The sequence below is a fragment of the Felis catus genome, chromosome E1, assembly GCF_018350175.1.
Source record: "Felis catus isolate Fca126 chromosome E1, F.catus_Fca126_mat1.0, whole genome shotgun sequence".
Classification (NCBI taxonomy): domain Eukaryota; kingdom Metazoa; phylum Chordata; class Mammalia; order Carnivora; family Felidae; genus Felis; species Felis catus.
Genome location: NC_058381.1, coordinates 49,804,275 through 49,831,711, shown reverse-complemented (window position 1 = coordinate 49,831,711; position 27,437 = coordinate 49,804,275). Strand labels below are relative to the sequence as shown.

Sequence of the window (27,437 nt, the reverse complement as noted above, 5' to 3'; positions counted from 1 at the left end):
CTTCGAACAACTCGACAAACAGATGGCTTGGTATACTGGAGTCAGCCATCAGACTTGGTAAACCATAAATAATAACAATAATAATAACGGGTACTGAGGGCTCACTTTGATCCACACTTCACAGGAATCATAAACCCTTCAATCCTGGGAATACCACCATTGACCCCATTTTATAGATTCGAGAAATTGACGCCCCTAGAAGTTAAGTTACTTTCCCACAAGGTTGCGAGGCGAATCAGTTGCCCCTGGCTGTGCATTACTGGCCGAAACAGGGCGCTTCACAGGAACACACCTGCTCCCCACCTACCCCACGCCAGACCTTGTACCGGTACAGAATGGCATTTAACGCAGTCGACCCTATCCCCAAACCAGGAGAGAAATCAGGCACCCACTGCAAACGGATTTTTATTAAAACTCAAATCGCTGACTCCTCCCGGTGGCGACCCCGCGTGCACGCGCCCCCAAAGTAGGCTCTCGAGTTTCTGACATCAGAACCACATTCTCGAACCCCAAAAGGAGGAAGCAGCCCGGACCAAAGTCGGCAGGGAAATGCAGAGACTAAGGCCTTTGGTAAGTGAGGTGGAGACCAGGAAGCCAAGTCGGCGCCCCCGCGCACTCCGAAATGCCTGGGATACGACACACTGCTTTGTCCCCATAACTGGTTTCCCGGGCATCATCTGCTGAGTTCGCAGTGACCTTGGGGTTGGGGACCTCGGGATGAGGGGCACGTATTCCCTAAACGCCCGGGTCCCTGCCGTACCGGGGGCTCCCAGCGGATTAGGCGGCCATGCACCTGTGTGCACGTCGCCAGCCGCCTGGCCGGGAGGATGCGCGCGCGCCCCGACTCGGGGATGCTGACTCAGCCCGGCTGCTCACATCCCTTTCGCGCAACGCGGATGCTGTTGGCGCTGTTGCTGCTGCTGCTGCCGCCGCCGCTACTGCTGCAAAAAGGGGGAAAGCTAGGCACTCGTAGCAGCCGGGCCGCTAGCTCTCTGGGGCCCACTGCGGCACTCCCTCCCTCCCTCCCCCCCCCCCCCAAGGAGAACCGTGCGCGAGTTGACGAAATTGGGGGAAGTGGGCGCTGGAGGAGGAACTCGGGGTGCGCGGCGCCGCGCGCGCAGCTCACACCCAAACTGGAAGGAACCTGTTCTGCTCCGGGCTGGCGCGGAGCCGCCGCAGCCGCGAGCGCCGCGCGGGTTTAGCCCCCGCACCCCCAATCGTCCCCAGCCAATCCCCAAACCCTCCGGGGGTACTCGGCGGTGGGCGCTCGGGGGGGGGGGGGGACTGAGGGAAGGGAAGCGGCCCTGGGGCCCCGCGCGCGCGCGCCCGGCCGGGGGTGCCGGAGGAGAGGTGCAGGCGCCCCGAGCACGCCCGCGCTCCCCGCTTGCGGTGCAGCAAAGCGCCGGGGTCCGGTCGGGCAGGCGCGCACGGCCGCGCCCGGGTCGGGTGGGGGGAGCGGGGCGGCGTGCCAAGGACCCCGGCGGCAGGGGCGGGGGTGGCCCCGCGGGACCCCGCCGTTGGCACCAGACGGCGACGCCGTTACCTTCCGTGACCCCCAGCCCGGGCCCGGGGCGGGCGCGCGCCCGGCGCGGCCCCGGTCCACGTGGGCCGGCGCGCGCGCGCCAGTCCGGCCCCCTCCTTGGCGGCGCTCGGCGCTCGCAGCACATGGTCGGCGGCGGCGCGCCCCCGAGGCCGGCGGAGACCGGCTGCAGCCGGTATAGGATAAGGGATAGGCAGCGACGCGGGGCCGGGGCGCGGGCAGCCGCACGCAGGGCCCGGGCGCAGGCGGCCGGGGTGGGGGGCGGGGGGAGGGTGTGGCCGGGGTGCCCGAGGCGCGGCCGTGGGTGGGGGGCCGGGGCCGGGGCGCTGCGGGCCGGGCGCCCGGTGCTCACCCGCCGGAGCCAGTTTGCGGTAGGCTCGGGCCCACGCCCTAAGGGGTTAAACCTTTCTCATGTTACCGAGCGGCTTATAAGGAGGGGGAGGCCAAGCCTCCGCCTTATTGGGAGCCTTTTGGGGTTTATTCTCTTCCCTTCTAACTTGGTGAGTTGGTTTTATTATTTTACATGTTTAAAAGTTTGATTGTGGGGTGGGTTGTTTTTTTTTTTTTTAATCTGTGTTGGGAGCTTTTTTTTTTTTTTTTTTTTTTTTTTTTTTGGGCTGGTGGTGTGTGGGGTGGGCAGGACGGCGGGAGGAGACCACTTAACATCTTAACATTTTGGAGACGTTATTCTGAAAAATATTCTCTGACAGTTGGGAATGCCCAGGGCCACCAGGATGACGCGCTCTAAGCCAGTGTGGGCAGCTGAGAGTTGACTGTCCGTGGCCCTGGCTGGCAGTTGGGGTTCGGAAAACAGCTAGAGGCAGGATTGGTTTTGAGGGCCACCCCCCGTCCCGTCCCGGATTGGGGGCTTCAGGCCATCGAGCTAGTCGGGGGCGCCCGCTCACCCCTGCGTGGATTTTCCGCATGAAGTTGCCCGCGCGTCACAGGAGCGAAATGTCAGAGGTAGCTTCCCCAGGCTCGCGCGCGCGCGCGCGCAGGCCGGCCACTGAGGCAGCGCCAGGGCAAATGGGAATCCCTGTCCCCCCCGCACCCCCCCCCCCAAGCCGACACACACTGCCGGGGCAGCCAACGTGACCCCGCATTGGGAAGGCAGAGCGCGCGGGTCCTACACCTTGACCGTCCGAGCTGTCAGCGCCTGACGGCTGGTCCCGCTCAACTTCCAAGGTTCCCGGTTGCGGCTGCCAGCCGCAGGAAAGCGCCCGTGTGGCTGAGCAGTTCCGTAGTGGCGGAGGATGATTTTGCAGAGGAAATGGGTTATTTCCTTCTGGGGTTGGTTTTTTGTTTTTGTTTTTTTTTTTTTTTTTTTGCCTTTTCTTTTTTTACTTTTTTTTTTTTTTTTAAATTAAATCCCCACCGTCCCCCCCCAGCAGACAGGTGATAGAAGTTTGTTCGGTGGCATGTAAAATGTCACCAGACGCAGGGGGCATTAGCCTTAAGAGACTAAGCTCCCCGGAGCCAACTGGGGAAGGAGCATTGCAACTTGACAACCTGGAAGCTGGTTTTGTTTGCACAGTTAGACACTCCGTGCGGGCTCCTTCTTGAAGGAGATGGTTTCTACCCCGAGAATGAGATTTCTCAGTTAATCTGTTTTGCAAATCCTACGAACATGAGTGTCTTCTCTGCAAAAAAATACCATGTGTTTCTGCTGAGATTTCTGAGTGAGGCTTCTTCCCATGTCCCAAGCACCATTACGCGGCATTTTGGGGGGTCAACGATACATCCTGCCCCAGGGATAAAGAAATACCTCTTCTCATAATTAAGGGAAGGGTAGCCAAGATAGAGAGTTCCAGTTCATAAATAAACAATGCAGCCAAGTGGAAAAGCGCCTTCTGCCTTAATGAGTACCACTAACTGAGTTTTCCTTCTGTGGTTTCCAAAAACTGGACTTTTTCTCAGTGGAACCCCTGAGGAGGACACTTAAACTAGGGGTTCAGATTTCAACATCATGATCTTGTAAAATGGGTGAATTGGTTTTATCCAGTGATTTCAAAGCTGCTGAGGCAGACCTCCAGGTTAGGTTTGGGACTTTTTTAGTAGAGAATTCAGATGAACTTTACCTGAATGCAGACTGGTTTTGACAAGGGGGGGGGGGCGCGAGGGGGAAATGGCTTGTCAAAAGCTGTTCTCCAGGCTACGCCTTTAAGAACAGAGCCTAGCCCTGCTTGGCTTTAACCAGCAGCCATCACCGTTCCATCCAAAGCCTGCATTTTGAACTTTGCTCTAAACTGACCCTGGACTGATGCTCTGACAGTCTATAATAATCCAATATTTTGCATTCTTGATGGCCCCAAATCAGACCTTTACTCAACAGATCAAATCACAGTGAAATTCCCAGCTATAGCAGACTTCCACGCCTTGGCAGAATCCTCATTTATTGAAAGTGAAGACAACCAAATGCTCATAGGAAATATTTCAAACTGCCCAGCGTGTTTTGTCATTGTACTTCCTTTGGGAAAACATCAGGGAGAAGGCGGCTCGGCTGCCAGGAAGCCCCGTTCATTATAGAACTTTACAATTGGGACCCTCAAGTCTGCTGTGGCTAGTCCCTACTTTACAGATGATGAAATTTGGGGATTAAGTGATTTCCCCAAGATTGTGCAGCCAGTTAATGGTAGACAGACTTTCAACAAATAATGCCCAAGGGCCTCCAGACGACAAACGCGTGGGCTTTGGCCCCAGAGGACTCCAGAGTGGAGGATGAAAGTCTAACTCGGAGCAAGTCCGGCTCAAAGGCTGTCCTAGAACCGTAGCCTCTTAGGGCAGGGAAAGATCGGGACAACACTCTGTTTACCTGCTGACAACACAAATCAAGGAACAGAGTGATTCACCCACTCAGCCTGCCTCACCTGTTAGACCCCCACACAGTAAACCAGCGTCCCTTCCCGTAAGATCAGTTCGCATCGCCATAAAACCGAGGCGGTATTTGGTATCCTGGAATTGATAGAGGATTCTAAGTAACTGAGTTCAAAATTCAGGCCTTTGTTTCTAGCCTTGTGGAGGTGGACACTTTTAAGCCGGTTGGCCTGCGGAATGAATGGACATAAGGAGAGGAGGCCAGGAAGGGACTTATTCTGCAAGCAGGGATGTCCTCACTTGGGTCTCATAGGGATAGAGCAGGGCACCACTTCAGCAGTAGGGCAAGACTCCTTTGTCGAAGGAGCTTTTATTGAGCACGTACTAGGTGCCAGACGTGCTGCCGGGCACTGGGTCTGGAAAGAGCTGCTGGCTGCCCTTGCAGGTGCCTGCCCTATGTGATCCTACATGCAGAACACAGAAGTTCTCATCCAGTATGTTCTAGAAACCAAGTTATTCTATGATTATTCTATATTGTGGTCTTCTCTCCAAAGATAAATATAACAGGACGTGGGATGCTTTAGGAGGATAAAGGCATACACTTTGGAGGAAGTGGGTTTGGGGGTGTCATCTTTGCTTTATGATGTCCCTAGTAATAATACTAAGAAAGCATCTGTCCTCCAAAACCCTAACAGTGCGGGTGAAACTTCTATTTGGATCTAGCTTCAGGAGAGTAGCACAGATGTAAAGCAAAGTTTAAAAAAAAAAACCAAAGGACTCGAACATAGACGTAGAGTCAAGTCTGCTGTCTTCCAACCAGCTGCCAAAGATCAGATCTGAGCGGTGTCCAACTACATTTCACCCACATTTGCAAGAACCATCTAGCACTTGCACCTTCCTCCTAGCTCCCGGCTTTCCCTGGACCACCAGGTTTGCCCAGGGGGAATCAGGTGATTCATAGAACTCGGTGCTGAGTACCACAGTATAAACTGGTAAAGCTGAATGGAACCTTAAAGATTCTCCAGTCCAACCTTGCCATTTGACTAATGAGGAACTCAGGCCCAGAGAGGTGCACTTGACTTTCTCAAGGTCACACAGTTCAGTGGTGACACAGCTTATGGAACTTTACATAGGGAGGTCAAGAGAGCTCTTATCATTGAAAGAAATTCTTCCCGATCTCTGCCTAAAACAGCCCCTTCCAGGCCTTTAAAATGCTGTCGCTTGTTTCCGATTCTGTGTCTCCCTCTCTCTCTGCCCCTCCCCCGTTCATGCTCTGTCTCTCTCTGTCCCCAAAATAAGTAAACGTTGAAAAAAAAAAAAGTTAAAAAAAAATAAATAAATAAAATGCTGTCCCTTAGGCTGATAGGGCGGGACGACGCTGGGAGACAGGAGATTTGATTCTGAACAGTTTTGGTCAAGTGCCTTCTCTTCGGTCTAGATTCCACCTTTTGTAAAGAAAAATGAGTAAGATTTTACAAGGAGACGGACAAATGAGCTCTAAATTCCCTAACATTCTGTAATTCTAACACCACTCCGGGCTACCGGTTGGTGGAAAGTGCACCCATTTTGCACGTCCAAACCACAGATCATAACATGCAAAGAACGAGTGAGATAGATACCTATCACCAGAGTCTTCTGCCAATGGATAGGTAATCTTATCTTCATACCAAAACTACAATCTTGCCCTAAATACAGTCCAACAAAAAGACTGTCTCTTGACCCTGTGGAGGCTTTAGGCTAGAAAGAAATTCAGTCTTTGGGGCCTTTATCAATTTTTTTTTTTTTTTTTGCCTTTATCAATTTTATCCCAGTCTTTATTCAGGTTGGTCCTGAGCCCTAAGATCTTAGGAGCACCCTTCTGGGTTAGAACAGTCATGCCAGAGGTCCTTGGACTTCATTGCCACTTAGTCTAACTGCTTGTCAGAAATGTGCTGAACTCTGGAAGGACATGGCCGAGTGGTTTTACTATGCATTTCAGTCATAGGGTTCCTATCATTACCGTCAACAAGGACTTAAGTCCATGGAGACACAGACCATCCCTCTGCCTTTCACCGTAGTATCCCTGATGCCTAGCATAGGGTCTGGCCCCTCCTAGGTGCTTTGTTGAAAAAAATAAATACAAGCTGTGTGAAAGGTCTGGGGGCAGGAAGGCAGAAGGAGGTACAAAGAGAGAAAGGCCCCAGGGTTTGTTTTCCATGAGCCTATTATTTCCATGAGCAAATAAGGTAAACACAAACAACACCCCATTACTAAGTGATACCTGTCACAAGAAGAGAACCCCCTAGGTTGAGTTGGTCAGAGGAAGCATTATGGAAGAGAGAAGATTCGAGGGAGCAGGGTCTGACAGGTGCCAGCTGTAAAAGTAGGGGGGCAACCAGTCCCTGGAGCCGGGGGAGAGGGCCTGGCCATGGGCAAGGTGGTTAGAGACTAGCGGGCAGGGAGGAGTCCATTTGGACCACAGCCTGAGTCAAGTCTTAGAACGGGAAGCAAGAAGGCTACAAAGATAGGGTGGGGTCCAATGATGAAGGCATGGAAAGCCAGGCTAATCCATGGGTTTTATCCCTCAGAAAGAGGAAAGCCACTGAAAAAGGCTGAGCAGAAAAATGTCATGACAGTGCAGCATTTCAAAGAGATTAATCGTACTGGACACACGGAGCCAGTTAGGCTAGTAAAGGCGTCTTGGGCTCCGCAAGGAAAAGTCCAAACTAACAGCCTGGTAGGGGGATGAAATGGAAGGGGTGAAGCTAAGGACCTAAGCTGTGAGCTCCCACCACTTCCCTCTCCCTCTCCCCCAACACCTGTCTCTAGGGATAAACACCAAATACTAGATGGACCCTATTACTGGGAAGTACTTTTTGTGGGTTTTTTTTGGGGGGGAGAGGGGTTCTAGACCTTCAGCCTAGTAGTGTTTTCACACCCCTGCCCCAGCTGCCTCACCTTGGGAGTGGATTTTGAAAGTGATGAAGGAGGGGTGTTGTGAACACCTCATTTGCGGGAGGGCTCCCGGCTTCTGTCTTAAATCAGCTGCTTTCCGTGTTGGGGAAGGCTGATGCCAAGCTGTTCTGTCGCTGCCCAGCCTACATCTTGATCCATTTAACTGGCCTTCCCACCTTTGTATGTGCTCTGAGAAAGGATGCACTGACACACAGCAAAACGCAGAGGCCTTTGCTGCAGAGGGCATAAGCTTTTTTAAGCATCTTATGCCCTATTTCGTTCAATCAAATATTTAACAGTGAAGGACAAAGAGTGAGTATACTGTCCTTTTAGAGTCCCGGTCTACAGTGCGAATGGCGCCATCGATAGGATGAAGGACACTAAGTTGGGTCAGATTTGCTGCTTTTTATGATTTAGAGAGTTAACTCAGAATGTGGTTAGATCCCAACACCAAAAATTGGCAAGCCCGCCGGAGAGATGAGGTTGTGTCCCGTTATTTTTCACCGGCCCTCCAATATCAATGAAACCTGCCTTGGTACTTGAACACGACAACCTCATGGCCAGGAGAAGGACACCGTGCATCCTCTAAAAATTCAATCTGTACACAACTGTACGATTGTAGAGAATTCTTAAATTCAAGAGCTCTAAGGCCACGGACTCATTATTACAGATAGTAATTCTGGGTTGGGCTAGAAACACATCACCGTCTCAAAGCGCGCGGAACTGCAGAGGCTCTGAAAGCACACTTCCCAGAGGGGAAGACGCAAGGTCAACCCCCCCTCCCTCCAATGTCAAGTATAGTGTTTCCCCTTACTGGTGGCGTTACAGACACAGGTCTGTTTGTTCTGATGTTTGTGGCAGTTCACATGCAAAAGCATACTGAGGTCAGGGTAACTTGGCCAGGTTCACTGGCCGCCCAGGCCTTGCAAATTTTCAGTGCTCTGTTCGGTCACTGAGTATGTGTCAATTGCTAACACATCAAGTAGTGGTTAACTTTGAGGAACTTACTCACGATGGTTACATTCTGTTCGTGTAGGTACATCCGCATGGAAAATGCCAGATCATAATCAGGAGAGGTAGCTGATGATCTGAATGGCTGGGGGCATCAGCCAGAGACACATAGGATGCCACAAACATTTATCCTATGGAAGATGCTAGATGGACTGTCAGTGTTTGCCTCTTAGCCTCCCTTTTCCTAGGCTTCATTTCTGATCAACATTATGATCAACCCACGCTTCCTTTACACCTAACTTGTCTTCAAGTTCAAGGTCAGCATCAATACTTGGTCTGGTGGCCATTCTGTATCCTTCAGGGTGCCTCTAACTACGCTGTTCCGATCCCTTTTGTTTGTTTTTTTTCCCCATTTAATTATCACAGCTGGGAAGTCTTCCTTCCAGATTCTTTGGGGGCTCTGTATACAGTACAAGTCTTTGGAGCTCCCAAAGAATCTGGAAGGAAGACTTCCCAGCTGTGACAATTAAATAAGTGTGCAATTATTACCCAGAGACTTTATAGTAACCGCACATTGTTCAAATATTCATCACCCTAAGAAATGTGGTAAGTAGTCCTTATCTGTTATGTTTGCTAAAGAGTAGCAGAATCATCAACCCTCATGCTATTGGCTGGTCTGATTTTTTTTTTTTTTTTTTACTTTTTATTTCAGATTAAGAATGACCCAAAAGACATCACAGCTTTGTTCCAGAGCCAATGTTTATACTCAAGTGCCTGACGGAGGATGGGGCTGGGTGGTGGCTGTGTCTTTTTTCTTCGTTGAAGTCTTTACATACGGCATCATCAAGTCATTTGGCGTCTTCTTCAATGACTTAATGGACAGTTTTAATGAATCTAATAGCAGGATTTCGTGGGTCATATCAATATGTGTATTTGTCTTAACATTCACAGGTTGGTACCTCTTTCTGTTTAAATGATATGGAAGCATGTGCCGTTCTTCATTGGCTTAACTACATGATGTACTCACCATATTGGCGATGCGTTCCTCATATGGCCCATGGGCCCTTTCTAGCCTCAGTTCAGTAACAGGGTTTTCAGGGGTTTGGGGATGGCGAGTAACAGAGGCGCTGAAGGAGAGAGCCCCGTCTGCCTGCCCTGATGGCCTTCAGTTTATACGCACATGCACTAGAAACCTACTGTATGCATAGTCTTAGGATACGAGAGATTACTTTGAGGCCCGCAGTAAAGCCCCGTCCTATGCGGTCATTTTCTGAAGAAGCAACAGCAAAAGTACTTGCCGTACTAGCCCTGGTCTCATAAACGCATGCTTAGGAAAGAGGTCGGGACGTGTAAACGTGGCTGCGTGAAGAGCAAGAGGATGTCAATCAGGATATAATGTAAAATTGCAAATCTTATCCAGGAGGGACACTCTGAATGCAGACAGCCGCTTCCCTAAAGGATTTCACTGGCTAACCAGAGTGCCTCTGAGAAAATGAGGTTTGAGTATACTTTTCTTTTTTCTTTTTTAAAATTTACATCCAAATTAGTTAGCATCTAGTGCAACAATGATTTCAGGAGTAGAATCCTTAGTGGCCGTTACCCATTTAGCCCATCCCCCTCCCACACCCCCCCCCAGTAACCCTCTGTTTGTTCTCCCTACATAAGAATCTCTTATGTTTTGTCCCCTTCCCTGTTTTTATATTATTTGTTTCCCTTCCCTTATGTTCATCTTAAAGTCCTCATATGAGTGAAGTCATGATTTTTGTCTTTCTCTGACTAATTTCACTTAGCATAATACTCTCCAGTTCCATCCAAATGCAAGATTTCATTCTTTTTGACTGTCGAGTAATACTCCATTGTGTGTATATATATATATATATATATATATATATATATATACCACATCTTCTTTATTCATTCATCCATCGATGGACATTTGGGCTCTTTCTATACTGTGGCTATTGTCAACAGTGCTGCTATCAACATGGGGATGCATGTGTCCCTTCGAAACAGCACCCCTGTATCCCTTGGATAAACGCCTAATAGTGCAATTGCTGGGTCCATAGGGTTTTCCAAAGTGGCTGCACCAGCTTGCACTCCCATGTTTGAGTATAATTTTCAATGTGCTACTTGTCTCTGGGTCCCTTACAGGCCTGATTGTCAGGACGGTCCGTCTGTCTATCAGGGGCCACGGCAAGGGCTTCCAAGAAAACACGGCCACTGAACTCACCTCAGAAAGTTAATGGGGCTGACCTTACACTTCCCTAACCCTAATACCCTAACAGTGGAACTATTACCTCTGAATTTTTCTGTCTTTAAATGTAGTTAGTTTTCAGCCACATAATGTCTTAAAGAGGCAGCTCCATGGTTCCTTCCCATCGAGTAAAGAATTTCTTACTACTCCTCGTACAGTGTCCTGGGAGCGTCACAGAGGAGCTCTCCAGTTCCAGCTGAAGTCATTTACTTCATGAAATATGAATGTCTTCATGAGTATGAAGACATTTACTTTAAAAAAATTTTTTTTTTTTACTGTTTATTCATTTGTGAGAGACAGAGAGAGACTGAGCACGAGTGGGGAAAGGGCAGAGAGAGAGGGAGACACAGAATCTGAAGCAGGCTCCAGGCTCCGAGCCATCAGCACAGAGCCCGACGCGGGGCTCGAACCGCGAGATCATGACCTGAGCTGAAGTCAGACGCTTAATTGACCGAGCCACTCAGGTGCCCCAAGACATTTACTTTTTTAATTGGGGAAAGTCTACTCAGCAAGACAATGTAAGTGCATTCGAACTAAAGTTTTACCTTTGGCATTCTAAATAAAAAGATGTCAGAGCTTCACTTTGAGCTCTTTTATAATCAAAAACAATGATACAGTCAACAAGAAATTTCCCATTAATTCTATTATACCAGAAGATCATTCTTCTAAATGCTATTATGATACGAATTAATGCTTTGCACCAACGGGCCACCTAACAGCGATGAGAGTGGTTTCGTTATGAGCTCTATTCAATACTGGTTTATAGTCCACTAACAGAAGAGTTATATAGGGACTCACCCCAATGGGATAAATTTAGTCCTTCTTGTTTTGTTTTGGGGTTTTTTTGTTTTGTTTTTTGCTTCTCTATCCAGCATGTTCTGTATTGCTCTCTTACCCAATTGTCAATGGTTCCCTTATCTTGGTATATTCAAGTGAGTATCAGTGTTGGCCTAAATAACATACCACTAGGAAACTGATCTGCCAGACCTAAGTGTTCTGCAGGATATGGAGTACAGACCCTAAGCGAATGAGTGAATGATCATCAGCCACTCTGAATTCGCTCGCCCTTAGCTAGCCTCCTCGTGGGGTGTTCAACTGAGCCTTTGCTGTACTTTCACATCATTTTCAGAAAAGTCAAATGAAACTGAGCTAGAAACTGACCCCAAAGGGAGCTTTCTAAAAAAGAATCCAAAGCAGTGACTGTATAGAAAACGAAGACGATTCAAGCCATCACAGGAAAACCCATTTTTGTCACAGAATAGCACACATGACATGCATACCTAACTTTATAGGTGCTCGTGGAGAGCCCACGTCGCTTTCATCTAAAAATAGAGCCATATGTTTTACCCTATTACTCTGGCTTTCTCGTTAAGAAGCCCAAAGAATGTACGGTCCCGTTTGAACAAATATAACCATCGTGTAAAATGTATTATATATCGCACATCATCTCTCCACGTTCAAGACTTGAGAAGGAATCTTAAGAAGGCTGATGTTCATGCCTCTTTTATGTTCATGCGGAATTAAAATGTCGCATTATGGTCTCTCGCTGCAGCTCCCCTCTCTGCTGTCCTGAGCACTCGTTTTGGGCACCGTCTCGTGGTGGTGGCAGGGGGCCTGCTTGTCAGCACGGGAATGGTGACCGCCTCCTTTTCCAGGAAGCTGTACCACATGTACATTTCAATCGGCATCATATCCGGTAAGTGCTGCTCCTGGGCTCCAGAGTCCTCCAAATACTCCGTTTGAAAAACAAGGAAGGGGAAGGAGGGGGTCCAACCCAACATGTATCTTTTCTTCTCTTTCTCTTTTTTTCCTTTAAAATTAATAGTGCCCCAGATCGGTGGTTTTAAACCGATAGACTCCAGGGGATACGGGAATCTCTTCTCAGTGCCCAAGAGTTTTTGACTGTTTGTTTTTTTTTCTTTTTTAATATTTACCAATGAGAAAGACAACTTCTCTTTTGCATTAGTTTGCAGCCCAAAGACATCATTTTCACCAAGTAAGATGGGAATTTCCTTAGCGGGTATTTCCAAAGTGGGAGTCTGAGACTTCTGGGCTGTAGGGGAGAAAGCAAGCACGGTAAACTCTGTCTCGGGGTCTGAGGAAACGTTTTTCCCTCTCAAAGGAGTGCCTACAGGGGCGCCTGGGAGGGTTCAGTCGGTTAAGCATCCGACTTCAGCTTAGGTCACGATCTCGCGATTCGCGAGTCCGAGCCCCGCGTCGGGCTCTGCGCTGACAGCTCGGAGCCTGGAGCCTGCTTCGGATTCTGTGTCTCCCCGTCTCTCTGCCCCTCCCCGGTCACACTCTGTCTCTCTTTCTGTCTCTCAAAAATAAACGTTAAAAGCAGTCCCTACATTGCTTAACAGATGCTATATGTATTTAGTTAACATTTGCACAACTTTTCATATATTTCTGCACCTATCAAAGCTCATTTCTTTCTTTTTTTTTTAATTTTTTTTTTTAACGTTTATTTATTTTTGAGACAGAGACAGAGCATGAACGGGGGAGGGGCAGAGAGAGAGGGAGGCACAGAATCGGAAGCAGGCTCCAGGCTCCGAGCCATCAGCCCAGAGCCCGACGCGGGGCTCGAACTCACGGACCGCGAGATCGTGACCTGGCTGAAGTCGGACGTTTAACCGACTGAGCCACCCAGGCGCCCCCATTTATTCCTTTTAAATACAAGTCTTATATAAGAACTATATTCAATAGTGGTCTGTGCATGGTGAATTATATAAATTCTTTTAATGCCGAAAAATAGGGGGAAAAAAAACACAGGAAACAGTTTTTATACTCCCGGCATCCCCGAACTGTTACAACTTTTCTAGACCTCTAATGAAATCCTTTTTTTTTTTTTAAGTTTATTTTGAGAGAGAAAGAGAATATCCCAAGCAGGCTCTGCACTGCCAGCACAGAGCCCGACTTGGGGCTTTATCTCATGAACTATTGAGATCATGACCTGAGCCGAAACCAAGAATGGTATGCTTAACTGGCTGAGCCACTCAGGCACCCCTGAAACCTTTTATTTTATCTTACTTTAGTTTTTACTACAGCCACCTTTTTCCAGAATGAAATTCATTGGCTTCCAGAACTTACGATTTATACAATAAACACCCCTCCCTCACCAAATAGCTTATAAAGGCAGCTTCTATTTCCTCTTTTACCCACTAATCATTTAGGAAATGTATTGTTTGGATTTCCAAGAGGTTCGATTGTCTGGTGGTTAACTTTTTTGGTATTATTTTCAGATTGTTATGCATCGTGACCAAAGTATTTGCTGGCACAAAAATCTCTGGGGAAACCAAAAATGTCTATTTGACGTGGCACATAATATTAAAAAAAACCTAAGTAATTCCTAAAAATACGTATGTACATACATACATTAAATTAAATATTAAAAACAGGGGCACCTGGGTGTCTCAGTCGGTTAAGCATCCAACTTCGGCTCAGGTCGTGATCTCGGAGTTTGTGAGCTCTAGCCCCGCGTCCGGCTCTGTACTGACAGCTCAGAGCCTGGAGCCTGCTTCGGATCCTGTGACTCCCTCTCTCTCTGCCCCTCCCCTGCTCATGCTGTGTCTCTCTGTCTCTCAATAGTAAGTAAACATTTAAAAAAAAATTTTTTTTTTCCATAAAAAATAAAAAAATTCAAAAAACACAATAATCCCAGACCTTTGCACCCTTCTGTAATCAGTCGTATGTGATGCTTACTCTTCTTTCTGGCTGTCTTTCAGGTTTGGGATTCTGCTTTAGCTTTCTACCGACTGTCACCATTCTATCCCAGTACTTTGACAAAAGGCGCTCCATGGTCACTGCAATTGCTTCCACGGGAGAATGTTTCGCTATGTTCGCTTTCGCCCCAGGTAGGCAGACCCTCGTGGTCCATGTACGGATGCGGGTTGGGGAAGCCCCTCTGCTCTTCTGGCCAACAGTCGGCTGACTCTACCCGTATTTGCCTTCTTTCCTGCAGCGCAGTTTGAGGATCTGTCCTCCCTCATCCCGTTTTAGGAATCCCTCCGCTCTAATACTAATCCGAGTTGACCTAAATAGGTCAACAGGTGTTAAGACGCCCATTCAGTGGGAAGGCTGGAAACATCCATTCCAAAATAACTAATTTAATAATTTGAGGCTGGTCATACTATTATCTTTCCTTTGTCAAAAGAACCATATTCAGTGTGGATTTAATTTTTTTTTTTCAACGTTTATTTATTTTTGGGACAGAGAGAGACAGAGCATGAACGGGGGAGGGGCAGAGAGAGAGGGAGACACAGAATCGGAAACAGGCTCCAGGCTCCGAGCCATCAGCCCAGAGCCCGACGCGGGGCTCGAACTCACGGACCGGGAGATGGTGACCTGGCTGAAGTCGGACGCTTAACCGACTGCGCCACCCAGGCGCCCCCCAGTGTGGATTTAAAATGTGCTGATAAAGTTAGCTTTATTATCTGCGTGTAGGTCATCTCGCGGCAAAATTTTTCTCCCTAGTTTACTTTGCTATCTCAGTGTCCGCAGGTAAATTTCACTCTAACCAGCAACAGACGGTTAACCTCGGAGACCCAGATTCGTTTCTTACTCTGCCGTTTCCTTGAAGAATGTGTCCGTGACTATACTTTGAGCGAAGGAGTTAATGTAGAAGTGTTTAGGGGTAACATGTCCTAGTGACTGAAGCTTTTCACATAGTTGAGAAAAATGAAACGTGTGTGTGCATATAGGTATATAGGAAGGCAGAGAGACAGGGAAAATGTTAATTGTTGAATTTAAGCAAAGGGCGGGCAGTCACACACCCTGGTGTCATTCTTTCTGCTTTTCTGTCCACTTAATGTTGCGGGGAGACTCAGTGGTCTGTGAATGACCTGAGGGTAGGAACTGCATCTGGGCTTTGTTCCCTAGAAAATCCCTGCTACCTGGTAGGCACCCAAGAAATGTCAAATGGAAGGGCGCCTGGGTGGCTCAGTCGGTTAAGCATCCAACTTTAGCTCAGGTCATGAGATCATGGCTCGTGAGTTCGAGCCCCGCATCGGGCTCTGTGCTATTGGCATAGAGCCTGCTTCAGATTCTCTCTCTCTCTCTCTCTCTCTCTCTCTGTCTCTCTGCCCCTTCCCTGCTCATGCTCTACCCCTCTCTCTCTCTCTCTCTCTCTCTCAAAATAAATAAACATTTATATATAAAAAAAAGGTAAATGGAGGAATATTGCACCCACTTTTGCCAGATGAGCATAAAGCTTCTCAAAATACCCAAGCCTAAAATATCTTGCAGTTTGAAGTTTCCCACATTAATGGGAGGAACGAGAGGTGTGAAAACAGGCTATAAAAGTAACTGGACCCCCCCCCCCCCCCACGGAATGTGGGGCTGCCTTGCTCAGCCTATCTTCTGGATAACCAGCTTCCCATGTCTTCATACCTGTCTGCTCTCAAAGAATTAGAGTATCATAAAATTCTAATGAATATCACTTAGCCTTTCTGGGATGATTACGAAGATACTTTAAGGTCTTGCGGGGGGCCTGCGTTATTCAGTTGTTGCCGTGGGGCTCCCCTGCGGCTGTCTCCCCCAACCTCCCCTTCCAGTGTCCAGCCTGCCCCTGGTCAGCAGCCCGGGACCCAGCCTTCCTGGCGGGAAGGAGCAGGACTCACACAGTAAAGGACAGTCTGCAGAATAGAAACTGTAGAACTGTGTCATCGTGGAATTCTGGGATCACCGTGAGCTTAGATGCTTCGTTTATCTTTCCACTTAATCCATGACCACCAAAGACTGCATGAGTGAATGCATAGTGATGTAGCTCAGACGTAGGAAATTCTGTCTTTTAAAGGCCAGACGGTAGATACTTAAGGCTTTCGCGGACTAGAAGTATCTGTCAGAACCCCTCACACTTTGTGGGTTACAGCACAAAGGCAGCCATATACCACATCGGCGAATGAGCGGGGCCACATTCCAGTCAAGCTTTAGTATCAAAGACACAGGCAGTGGGCTGGACTTGGCCCGCACGCTGCCGTTCGCCAAAACCTGGAAGTAGGTCACCGGCTTCCTTCATTTCTCGTGCCTCCACCGGGCAAAACGCACCCTCCAAAGCTCTTCTGGGGACCTAGGCTGACAGGTTTGGGTTTGCATCTGATAATCCCTGTGCACTTCTTCCCCTGATCGGTTCAGAACAGCATCAAAGCCTAGAATGAAGGATACAGTACAGGCGGGCCGCATTCACCCTGCCAAGTACTAACTGCCAAGTCCTAACTTTTACCGAAGTTAGTACTCAACCGGAACCCTTATTTCTGCTCGGTATTTTCTCCTGGGCCTCGAGTCTGTTTTCTGACCTTCGAATTTTTCTTTCTTCTTCGCCCCCGCCTCTTCAAGCAATCACGGCTCTGAAGGACAACATTGGCTGGAGGTACAGCCTCCTCTTTGTGGGCTTGCTGCAGCTGAACATTGTCGTCTGCGGGGCGTTGCTGAGACCGATCATCATCAAAGGACCGGGGTCCCCGAAAGCGACCGCACACGAGCACCGGAAAGAAGTGCAATGCATGCTCGAAAATGAAAAAACACGCACCTCGATAGATTCCATTGACTCAGGAGTAGAATTAACTACCTCACCAAAAAATGTGCCTAGTCACGCCAACGCAGAACTGGGGCCGAAGGCCAATGTGCAGCTGGGGAAGGCCAGCCCCAAGCGGAGCGATAAGAAAGCCCCTCTGCTGGACTTCTCCATCTTGAAAGACACAAGTTTTATCTGTTACGCGTTGTTCGGTCTTTTTGCAACCCTGGGATTCTTCGCACCTTCCTTGTACATCATTCCCTTGGCCATTAGTCTAGGCATCGAACAGGACCGCGCTGCTTTCTTGTTGTCCACCATGGCGATTGCTGAAGTTTTTGGAAGGATCGGGGCCGGCTGCATCTTCAACAGAGAGCCCATCCGGAAGATCTACATTGAGCTCATCTGCGTCATCTTATTGACTGTGTCTCTGTTTGCCTTTACTTTCGCCACCGAATTCTGGGGTCTGATGTCATGCAGCATATTTTTTGGGTTCATGGTTGGAACGGTAGGGGGTACCCACATTCCACTGCTTGCCGAAGACGACGTCGTGGGGATCGAGAGGATGTCTTCTGCGGCGGGAGCCTATGTCTTCATTCAGAGCATATCAGGACTGGCGGGACCACCTCTGGCAGGTAATTTACCTACACGAAATCCGAACCCTTGTCTACTATCCCCTTATGGGTTGTGCTGGCTTCTTGTGAGAGTCTTAAAACCTACCGGTTTTTATATGGTCCATAGAATTTCAGAGCTGACAGGATTAGAGATTACCTGAGCCAGCTCCCTTGACTTAAGTAGGAGGAAATTGAAGGTCAAAGCATGTAAGCCAACAATCGTATGGTAAATGAGTGACCAAGTCAGGATTAGAAGCTCCGTCTGCAGTCCAGGCTGCCCCAACCTTTGGCTGCCATCTTGCCTTGTAAATGCTCAAGGGGTACCCATCGCTGTATAACCTCACTCATTACCCTCTGACTTTTGGAACCACAGCACAAAAGGACTTCTGTAAGTCACCTGCCCTTCTTAGGAAGGGTGTGAGGAAACTGAGCACAGAACTCACTCTGCAAATACTTAATTGATCACTACACGATATTTCCTGGCGGAAGGACTTGGGTGTGTTTCACACCTTAGCCCCGGAAATAGGTCCTCAAAAGTTATTAGGACAGAAACCTTGCCTTCATCTTAAAAGAGCCCTAAAGTGAACTCAAGTGAAAATAATAGAGTTCTTTCTTCTCACTGTTTCCTTTTCCAAGAAGCGTGCATCTATAACTGTCCCGCGTTTTATGCTCCATGAGGACAGATTAGCCCGTGAAGAACAAGCTAGCAACCCAGTCGTCTCAGCTGTGCGTTTGTCTGACTTCTCCCTTCTCCCCAGTCTAGGGAAGACGCATACCTTCAACACCCTTTTTTCTTTCGAAAACCCAGCTAGAACACAGAAGGCTAAGCCACTGAGAAGCTTCTGGGTGAGAGAGGGTTTGTGGCCATGTTGCTAACAGATACGAATGCTTTCTCTCAGGTCTGCTGGTGGACCAGAGTAAGATTTACAGTAGAGCTTTCTACTCGTGTGCAGCTGGCACGTCTGTGGCTGCTGGGTGCCTCGCGCTTGTGAGACCTTGTAAAAAGGGACCATGCCAGCGTCATCCTGCAGGCGAGGCCCAGGCCGAGAATCCTCGCGGGAAAGCTTTACAGGACATCCCCGAAGACTTTCTCGAAATGGACCTCGGGAAAAATGAGCATAAAGTTCACGTGACCTTGGAGCCAGTATGACGTGCTTTGCAGTAACGCCAGCCACCCTGTTGGCCGGGAGGTGGGCGGACGGTGGGCGGGGGTGGGGGGGGGACACCCGGGGAGGTACGGGGGCTGTCGGCTCTGTGCACTTTCCAAACGACATCTTAAAGGGAATGTGTATGTGAACACGACCAACATCCTTTTCTTTTTTTCCCTTGTAAGTTTTCCTTTTTGCTTGTTTCTGAAGCCAAAACAAAAACAACCCAGCAATTTCCACGCGTCAATCTGGTTGTCTTCAGCAGCAATAAGAGATACAAAGAAGGACCCTTTGGCTCACATTCCAAGTTTAAGACAGTGACGTGAATCGCCAGAGTGGTTTTAAGAGCTCTCACATGTGATAAACAACGATCTTATAAAATGCCATCAGCCCAGGTCGCTGAAATGAAATTGGCCACCAAAAAAAAAAAAAAAATCTTAAATCACGTTTCAAATTTCTCATTTTCAGAAATAGGAACAAATTGTTTAAAACCCCTTGGAAAACACTGAGGTCTCCATTAACAAATCATGGTTTCTCAGTTTTTCAACGATTCCATGGGAATGAAGAATAGTTTAAGACCAAACGTTTGGCTAACAAATTCTAAAAATATATATATATAACTTGAACTTCATAAATGTGAAGATTACCACTTTTTCTATGGCCAGTCATTACCAGGAGTATTTCAACACAGAATATACAGAATGGCATTCAAAAATATGTTTCCTGTTGCTTTTAATTATTCCGAAATATGTGACTGTAGTATCTTTAATTTAATCCACTATTTATTATTAAGTTATTCTAGGATGATTAAAATAATCAAAAGAAGTAAAATCTGAGACCTAAGCATCATTTTTACCTCCTTTTGGCAATCCTTGAAATGCCTCAGACCTCTTGGAAAGTTACTCTCATCAAAGGGCCAGGTTATAATGATTCTTCAATCTGATTAAAGGCCACATGTGCTAGTTAAAGGGGAAAAAAAAAATAACGAATAGCAAATCGCCTTAGCTTCTTAAAATAATTTGTTTTATCACCTAAGAATACTTGAGGATCTCCTTTGATTGGAATTCTATTTCATTGAATTGTTGAAGCATTTCTGATTTTTTTTTCTTCCTTTCAACAGCTAACTGTTGAAGCATTTCTGTATTTCACATGGGGTAGCAGAGACTTCGTATTTTACCATCGTACGTTACAAGTCGCCATTCACATCTTACATAAACCTTGATTGCTCTAAGTTGCCAGAGTTATCAGGTCAACTGGTCATTGTGGGTTTGGTTTTTTGTTTGTTTGTTTGTTTGTTTGTTTTCGGAATCACACTACATGTATAGAATTGCTCATGTTACCATTTTTCCGTAAAGAGGGCAGGTGTGAGGGTCACAGGGGGGCTACTTACTTACATGTAATGAATCTCACTCTGCAGGTGATGGTCCCTCACTGCTCTTTGATTCATCTTTACTGTTAATTTATGACAACTCAGGGGGAAAAAATATAACAAGCCTAGTTTGGTTACAGGTACACACAAGCTTGAATATTTCTCTGCACTGAAATGAAAGTGGCGTAGTTCATCACCACCTGCTACATTTTGTATAGCATTTTATCAGCCATAGAAATAGGACAATCTGTAAAACTTTGGGGGGGGGGGGTGGGGGGAAAAATGACAAAGTGTCGAAAACAGACACACCTGGAATGGTGGATGTAAGCAAACCTCTGTCACTGCTTGAGAAGGACTTTGAGCTTTGTGGCAGTTTTGCAGACTTACATGACTTCAGCACTTTACAACATTTTTTACTATGAATGTTCAATACACTTTAATATTTATAACTGATTTCTGAGCAATCTGCCATTCTGTTCACTGCATGAAAAAAAATGTATGCCAATTTCAGTATGTCAATAATCAAGGTTTTAAATGTTTTGGAGAAAATTAAAGCAGGATTGCTGATCTGTTCTGTATTTGTGACATTCTGGTACTTCTACTAGATATGCAATAAATGTATGGCTTTTTTTTTTATTTAAAGAGACGGATTCCTTTTTTAATGGACTCATCAGCATTCATTGTGTGATCCAATTAAAGTTATAAAAACTCAAGGAAGGTTCACTCCAAATAAATAATTTTTTTCACTTTGCTGCGGAATCTTTTAATTTTTTTTTTTTTTAACGTTTATTTATTTTTGAGACAGAGCATGAACGGGGGAGGGTCAGAGAGAGAGGGAGACACAGAATCTGGAACAGGCTCCAGGCTCTGAGCAGTCAGCACAGAGCCCGACGTGGGGCTCGAACTCACGGACCGCGAGATCGTGCCCTGAGCCGAAGTCAGCCGCTTAGCCGACTGAGCCACCCAGGCTCCCCTCTGCAGAATCTTTTAACTCTGCTGGAGATATTTAAACATTTCCAAGAAGCGTTTGTGGGACTTGATTACTTCTTAATGAAAAACATATAAATGAGATGATATCTCGGTCACCACAGAGTAGGAGCAAAGCCTATCGAAAGTAATAAATAGTTGAGACTATCTATATCCAGTTACGGAACAGCCCTAAGAGCTATCCTAAGTAAACAGCATACTGTCCGTGCCAGGGATCAGCAAACTTTTTCTGTAAAGGGCCAGATAGTAAATATTTAAGGCCTTGCGGGCCAGGTGGGTTCTGTCACAACTACTTAGCCCCGCGCTTGTACTGTGAAAGCGGCACAGACAACGTGTACAAGAAGGGGCATGACTGCTTGAATAAAAACTCACGCATGGATCCCGAAATTTGAATCTCAGAAAACTCTCACACATCATGAGGTATTATTCTGATTTTTTTCCTCAAGCCCATAGAGGTGTAAAAAAATAAAAACCAACCCTATTAGCCTGTGATCTGGAAAGAAAAACAGGCAGGGGACTGACTGGATTTCGGCCCGTGGGCTGTGGTCTCTGACCCCCTGCCCCATTCGCATCCGCAGCACTGGGATGGTCAGTGAAGAGGAACGTCGGGACGGACAGGAAAGGATCACTGTGGTCAAAGTGGCTTTTAGATCATGGGTGCCAAAGACAGGAAAGATCAAACAGCTGATAGCATGTTAATTAGAGGTTTCCATTTCCTGGGATTAAAGAGATTCTGCTTTAACCTTGTCGACTTAATAACGGTCCAGTATAAATGAAGACTACTTCCCTCCCCAAAAGTAAAATCATTTCAGAGGTAAAAATGAATGAAGATCACGTCTCTTTTCAGACAAATGCATCCCTAATGTATCCTTCCAAATGTATCCTTAATGGATACAGTGGCTCCAAACCTTTAAACAAAGGTATCAGTTTTGTACTTCCATAATGTGTAATGTAGCCTTTGTGCATTTATTTGCCTTTCCTTTGGCTTAATGCCTGGTGATACGGAAACAGAAGAGAAAATATAGATCCTAAGTCCGGGCTCCCATGGCCTGCTGCTATCCATTCAAATCACCCAGAGGTATTTACATTACATTTAGATTTTTGTACTCTTTCTCAAATATCCTAAATCAGATACAATCACGAATGCTTATTGTAAAAAGCTCCCAGATATCAGACTCACTAACAGGGATTCAAAGTTCAGATACTATTGCCTTTGGTTATTATGAGCATTGCTTGAAACGACCAATTTAAAGACAATTCCGACATGTTCTGTGCTAAAAGGTCAATCCTATAAGCAGCAGTTGCATGGAGAAAAGAGAAGCTGTCCTCGTTTTTGGTGTACATGTTACACATGCACATGTTAACCAAATAAATCAAATAAATGAGGGCTACAATCTCCCGACAGGTGGGCCAGCCTTTGTATAAGTAAGGACACTAGCTCCCCCTGGTGTTCGGCTTTTGTAAGGACTCCCTGAGGGTGCAAAACCAGAAAAGTGACAAGTTCAAGTAACTTGGCTTTTCCTGGAAGAGAAACTCTCACATCCAAACCAAAATTACTTCAGTGACTACGGATTTCCTAGAGGGAAAAATGGAGAGCAAAAGTGATATCCCAGAACACTTTACCTGTAAAGGCTTGACAATAGAGTTCAGCGAATATTATGCAGAGAAGATACACGTTGTGGCCACGTATTTATATTCTTTTTTTTTTTTTTAAACATTTATTTATTTATTTTTGAGACAGAGAGAGACAGAGCATGAACAGGGGAGGGGCAGAGAGAGAGGGAGACACAGAATCAGAAGCAGGCTCCAGGCTCTGAGCTGTCAGCCCAGAGCCCGACGCGGGGCTCGAACTCACGGGACCACGAGATCGTGACCTGAGCTGAAGTCGGACGCTTAACCGACTGAGCCACCCAGGCGCCCCATATTTATATTCTTTATAGACCTTTCCAGCAACTCAAGAAAAGAAAAGCCCGTCAACTATCCTAGCCACGTCACCCCTAGAATTCAACCAAAGCCGTAAGTTCCTTCCCAACACCGACAACTCCTGTTCTAAGATCTGCCTTTGCAGCTGAGGTCCAGACTCACGCACGCCTGTGTGACAGCACCTGATACCAACCAGACATTTGCACCTTCACATGTCCTCAGTGGAACCCCCGACCCTCCTCCCCAAACCTGCTCCTCCCCAAATCCTACTGGCTTTACTTTCTAAATATAGCCAGAACCTGCTTTTGCCAACTCTACCAGGACCCCTGATCTAAGCCAACAGCATCTTAGCTGGATTACTGCAATAATCTTCTAGCTGGTTTGCCCAATTCCACTTTCGCTTTAATTTTCCTGCTTTAAATTTCCATATAGAAGCCTTACAATACCTTTTTTTTTTTTTGAGAGTGCATGGGAGGGGGGGCAGAGGAAGGAGGGAAGGAGGGGTCAGGGGAGGGAGAGAGAGAGAGAGAGAGAAAGAAAGAATCCCAAGCAGGCCCCACACTCAGCACTGAGCTCAATGTGGGGCTCGATCCCACGACCCTGGGATCACGACCTGAGCCAAAATCAAGAGTCTGCCGCTCAACCGACTGAGTCACCCAGGTGCCCCACAATAATCAGAAATAATAATTTGTGGGGCGCCTGGGTGGCGCAGTCGGTTAAGCGTCTGACTTCAGCCAGGTCACGATCTCGCGGTCCGTGAGTTCGAGCCCCGCATCGGGCTCTGGGCTGATGGCTCGGAGCCTGGAGCCTGTTTCCGATTCTGTGTCTCCCTCTCTCTCTGCCCCTCCCCCGTTCATGCTCTGTCTCTCTCTGTCCCAAAAATAAATAAAAAACGTTGAAAAAAATTTAAAAAAAAAGAAATAATAATTTGTGTTTCAAGGCACAAATCAGACACGATCACATTTAAAAACCTTAAATCCTCAACAATGGGTTCTTCATGCATTGCCTGCTGCTACTGTTTCCTCCCTTGCTCCTGCTACTCTAGCACTGGCCTTCGAACTGTTCCTTGAAAACACCAGCCTCTTACCTTAGCATCAATTGTTCCCTTTCCCTAGCACACCCTTCAATTTGGTCTCCTCCAAGTGTTCCTGCAGAGGCATTCCTGACCATCCTATCGGCTTTTTCTTTCTTTCATTTCCCCCCACTGGCTTTTTCAAGGGGGGAAAAAAAGCCATCTATTGACAGTTACAGCTCAAGACACTCTGGTGTCGCTGCAAAGAAGCTGGGTGGCCCTGGGACACTGAAAGCCCTGGGATCCAAACCTAGCGGCCCAAGAGCTAAGTCTCCAATGGTCCAGCAGGAGGAGCTCTACAAGGGTGAATCAGCTTAAGGGCAAAAGCGTAGGTCCGAAGGAGACTAAACAGTGGGAAGAAATTACCAGGAGGGTAGGTAGGCCGATGGAAGCCTGAGTTTTCACAATACTGCTGGAGCAGATTTTGTTTTAACTTAACCTATTTTCCAGTAGACTTTTTTTTTTATGATGACTTTTTTTGGTTTTGTTTTTGTTTTTAAATGCCTCCTCGGGAGCAAGGGCTTTTCTGGATACTGAATCTCTCTTTTTTTTTTTTTTTTTTTTTTTTTTTTTGGTGCTAAGACAAAGTGCACGGACTGATTTCTCTGACTTTGAGCAACCCCAGATGGCCCCACTCAAATAGAAAAGGGGTTGAAAGAAAGTTTAATCTTTTACAACCCCTTCTATAAACAATCTGGGGGAAAAAAATCGGTTAGGTTTCTGGCTTGTGGTATTTTACTTCTTACGAGGTCATGCGGCAGAAGGAAAACAAAGCAGAATTCGAAATGAGGGAGATCTGGACCCGTTTTGTCTTTGCCACGGGTGCTACTGTGCACAAGTCTACTTAGCTACTGTGGCCTTGTTTCATCACGTGTGAACTGAGCAGCATGCACGTTGTTACTAACACTTGACGATTCCGCATTCCAAGCATAAAAGCACATTTAAAGGCCATACCAGGCCCTTGGTAACGGGAGGGGGTGAACGACCAAAACCAAAACCAATGCCACGGAAGGGAACAGCCAGACCTGCGGGCCGGTCAATACCGAATGCGAAGGCCCTTAGCAGTGTTCACACCCCGGAAGACCCGCGCGACGCTTCCCCTGAAACAGCCTTTCCCATTCGTTCCTCCTGGTGCCGCCTCGCAGGTGCGTCTTTGCGCAGAAACCCGCCCTAATCTACAGCCACGAGCCCCAAACCGCGCGGAGCCGGGGCGCACGTGCAGCGTGGCCTCCGGGGCGGAGATGCGGCCACCCAGGACGAGAAGAGAATGTTCTTTTTCAGACCGAGGGCGGGTTGCAACGGTAATATCGGGGATGCACTGGGCTAAACTGTGCGCTCCAACCTCAGCGCAGTGCACAACCCCTTGTGCACGTGCTCACGTGCCTCCCAGGCACGGCAAGGTGACACCCGGGGCCCGCGCTCTACGCGCACTGGACGGTGCCGCTCTCGCCGGTCCCCAGAACCGCGCGAGGGGCGCCCACGCGGCCTCCGAGCGCCGGCGCCGCGCACACGCGCCCCCGAGCCCGCTCGCTCGCTCGCTCGCTCGCACTCACGGCTCCGCCGCCGCCCGCCGCGCCGATCCGCCGGCCTTCCCGCGGCTGCTGCGCCCCCACTCCCAGGAGGCCTCGCTGCGGGCCGGGGGCGCGCGGGGACGGCCGGGGGCGCGGGTTGGGGACGCGCCGCGCGAGCTCGCGGCGGCGGGGCGGGGCGGGGCGGGGCGCCGCGCGGGTCGGGGAACCGGACAGCGCCGCCGGGGGGTTACGGGGTGGAACGGCGCCGCGGTTCGGGTTGCGGACGGGACAGCGCCGCCTCGGGGGAGGGGCGGGGGGTGCAGCGCCGTCGCGGCCCGCGGCCACCACCTGTGCCCCCCCACCCCCAGCCACCCGGCGCGGCACCCCAGGGTGCGGAAAGGAGACGCGGCTCGAGCCCGGGGGCCCGCGGGCTCCAGAGGACCGGCCGGACGAGGCCACGTTCTTCTGTCCAGCCGTCACCGTTACAAGGCTTTCCGGACTCACCTGTCGACACTTAATCCTTCTCCTGACCAGAGAGACTGCTAGTCACTCAGGCGACAACGTGAACAGCATTTCAGATGCACTGATTTCTAGAACTGCGTTGAGACGGCGAACAAATCCATTCTCTTTACTCTTACCTTGTTCGTTCGGCATTGGCAAAGCAAACTGTTTGGATTTCTGTGTGTTAGTGAGTGCAAATCGTTTCGCAAAACAAGATTTATTCGTAGTACGTACAATTTCCTTGCAGTCAACAAATTCTGTTTTTAAATTTAACGCTAGGAAACCGTCTAAAAGTACAATGTGGGAGCGCCTGGGTGGCTTGGTCCGTTGGGCGTCCGACTTAAGCTCAGGTCATGATCTCTGGGTCCGTGAGTTCGAGCCCCGCATCGGGCTCTGTGCTGACAGCTCAGAGCCTGGAGCCTGTTTCAGATTCCGTGTCTCCCTCTCTCTCTGCCCCTCCCCTGTTCATGCTCTGTCTCTCTCTGTCTCAAAAATAAATAAATAAATTTAAAAAAAATTTAAAGTACAATGCGATACTATACACTTAATTGATCACTGAATAAGTCCCTGTCACATAAAATTTGTCCAACTTTTAAAGGACTGAATGATTGGATTCTTTACTAGAAGACTTTTTTCCTGGTCAGTGCAAGGTAGGTACAAATGGATTTTATATCTTCTCCAAATAACTGCAACCCCTAACTGACACACCTAGCCAAATCTGAATTTGTAGGTTTGTAATTCTTGCTGACCTACAGCACTAAACCCGTCCCGACCTTGTAGGTAAACAGAGGAAAACTGAACAGACCGGACAATAGTACATTTTTCAAGGAGGAAATAAAACCCGTAACAACTGGTAAAAGTCCACGCTCCCTTTAACCGTCTTTTCATATTAGAATGACCAAGCGTTCTCTCTCCAATTAGTTTAAAATTTTTTTAATGTCTTATTCTTGAGAGAGAGAGAGAGAGAGAGAGAGAGAGAGAGAGAGAGAGGCGCAGAGCATGAGCAGGGGAGGGGCAGAGAGAGGGAGACAGAACCTGAAGCAGGCTCCAGGCTCCAAGCTGTCAGCACAGAGCCCGAAGTGGGGCTCAAGGCCACAAACCATGAGATCATGACTTGAGCCAAAGTCAGATGCTTAACCAACCGAGCCACCCAGGCGCCCCACTCTCCAATTAGTTTCAACATAAATCACCATTTTCTAAATGACCTTATGAGCTTTAATCAAGTAAGAAAATGAATTGCAGCCAGGAAAATCATTGATGCAGTTATAAAATGTGCTTTAAATCACACTATAATAAATAACAGCGAAAAAA

The 27,437-nt window shown here is 47.8% G+C and overlaps 2 protein-coding genes across 8 annotated transcripts in view; one reads left to right on the top strand and one right to left on the bottom strand.

Moving 5' to 3' along the window:
* The window catches only part of ARSG (arylsulfatase G), a 109,091-nt gene extending 83,311 nt beyond the window's left edge, over nucleotides 1–25,780 (bottom strand). For all 5 annotated transcript variants that reach the window (XM_023244620.2, XM_023244621.2, XM_023244622.2 and 2 more), the window contains exon 1: nucleotides 25,668–25,780. The gene's annotated coding sequence lies outside the window, so the exon portion shown is untranslated. The remainder of the gene's footprint in view (nucleotides 1–25,667) is intronic.
* Nucleotides 1,852–20,882, top strand: SLC16A6 (solute carrier family 16 member 6). 3 transcript variants are annotated; one of them, XM_045045138.1, is made up of 7 exons: nucleotides 1,855–2,040; nucleotides 8,952–9,190; nucleotides 12,046–12,189; nucleotides 14,219–14,347; nucleotides 16,827–17,636; nucleotides 18,515–18,805; nucleotides 19,884–20,882. In XM_045045138.1, exons 2-6 carry the CDS (start codon nucleotides 8,959–8,961, stop codon nucleotides 18,763–18,765), a joined length of 1,566 nt encoding a protein of 521 aa, XP_044901073.1. In that variant the 5' UTR covers nucleotides 1,855–2,040; nucleotides 8,952–8,958; the 3' UTR covers nucleotides 18,766–18,805; nucleotides 19,884–20,882. The 3 variants fall into 3 exon arrangements, with proteins under 3 accessions (XP_044901074.1, XP_044901073.1, XP_044901076.1); XM_045045141.1 differs by lacking the exon at nucleotides 1,855–2,040 and adding an exon at nucleotides 9,660–9,736 and having other exon boundaries at nucleotides 9,072–9,190; XM_045045139.1 differs by lacking the exon at nucleotides 14,219–14,347 and having other exon boundaries at nucleotides 1,852–2,040.
* Nucleotides 25,781–27,437: the final 1,657 nt, after the last annotated feature.

Bases quoted from the DNA above. Each gene is read 5' to 3' on its own strand.
- SLC16A6 (XM_045045138.1), top strand. From the start codon at position 8,959: ATGACCCAAAAGACATCACAGCTTTGTTCCAGAGCCAATGTTTATACT. The intron at 12,190-14,218 runs GTAAGTGCTGCT...GCTGTCTTTCAG, and splicing joins TTCAATCGGCATCATATCCG to GTTTGGGATTCTGCTTTAGC. The intron at 14,348-16,826 runs GTAGGCAGACCC...CGCCTCTTCAAG, and splicing joins TATGTTCGCTTTCGCCCCAG to CAATCACGGCTCTGAAGGAC.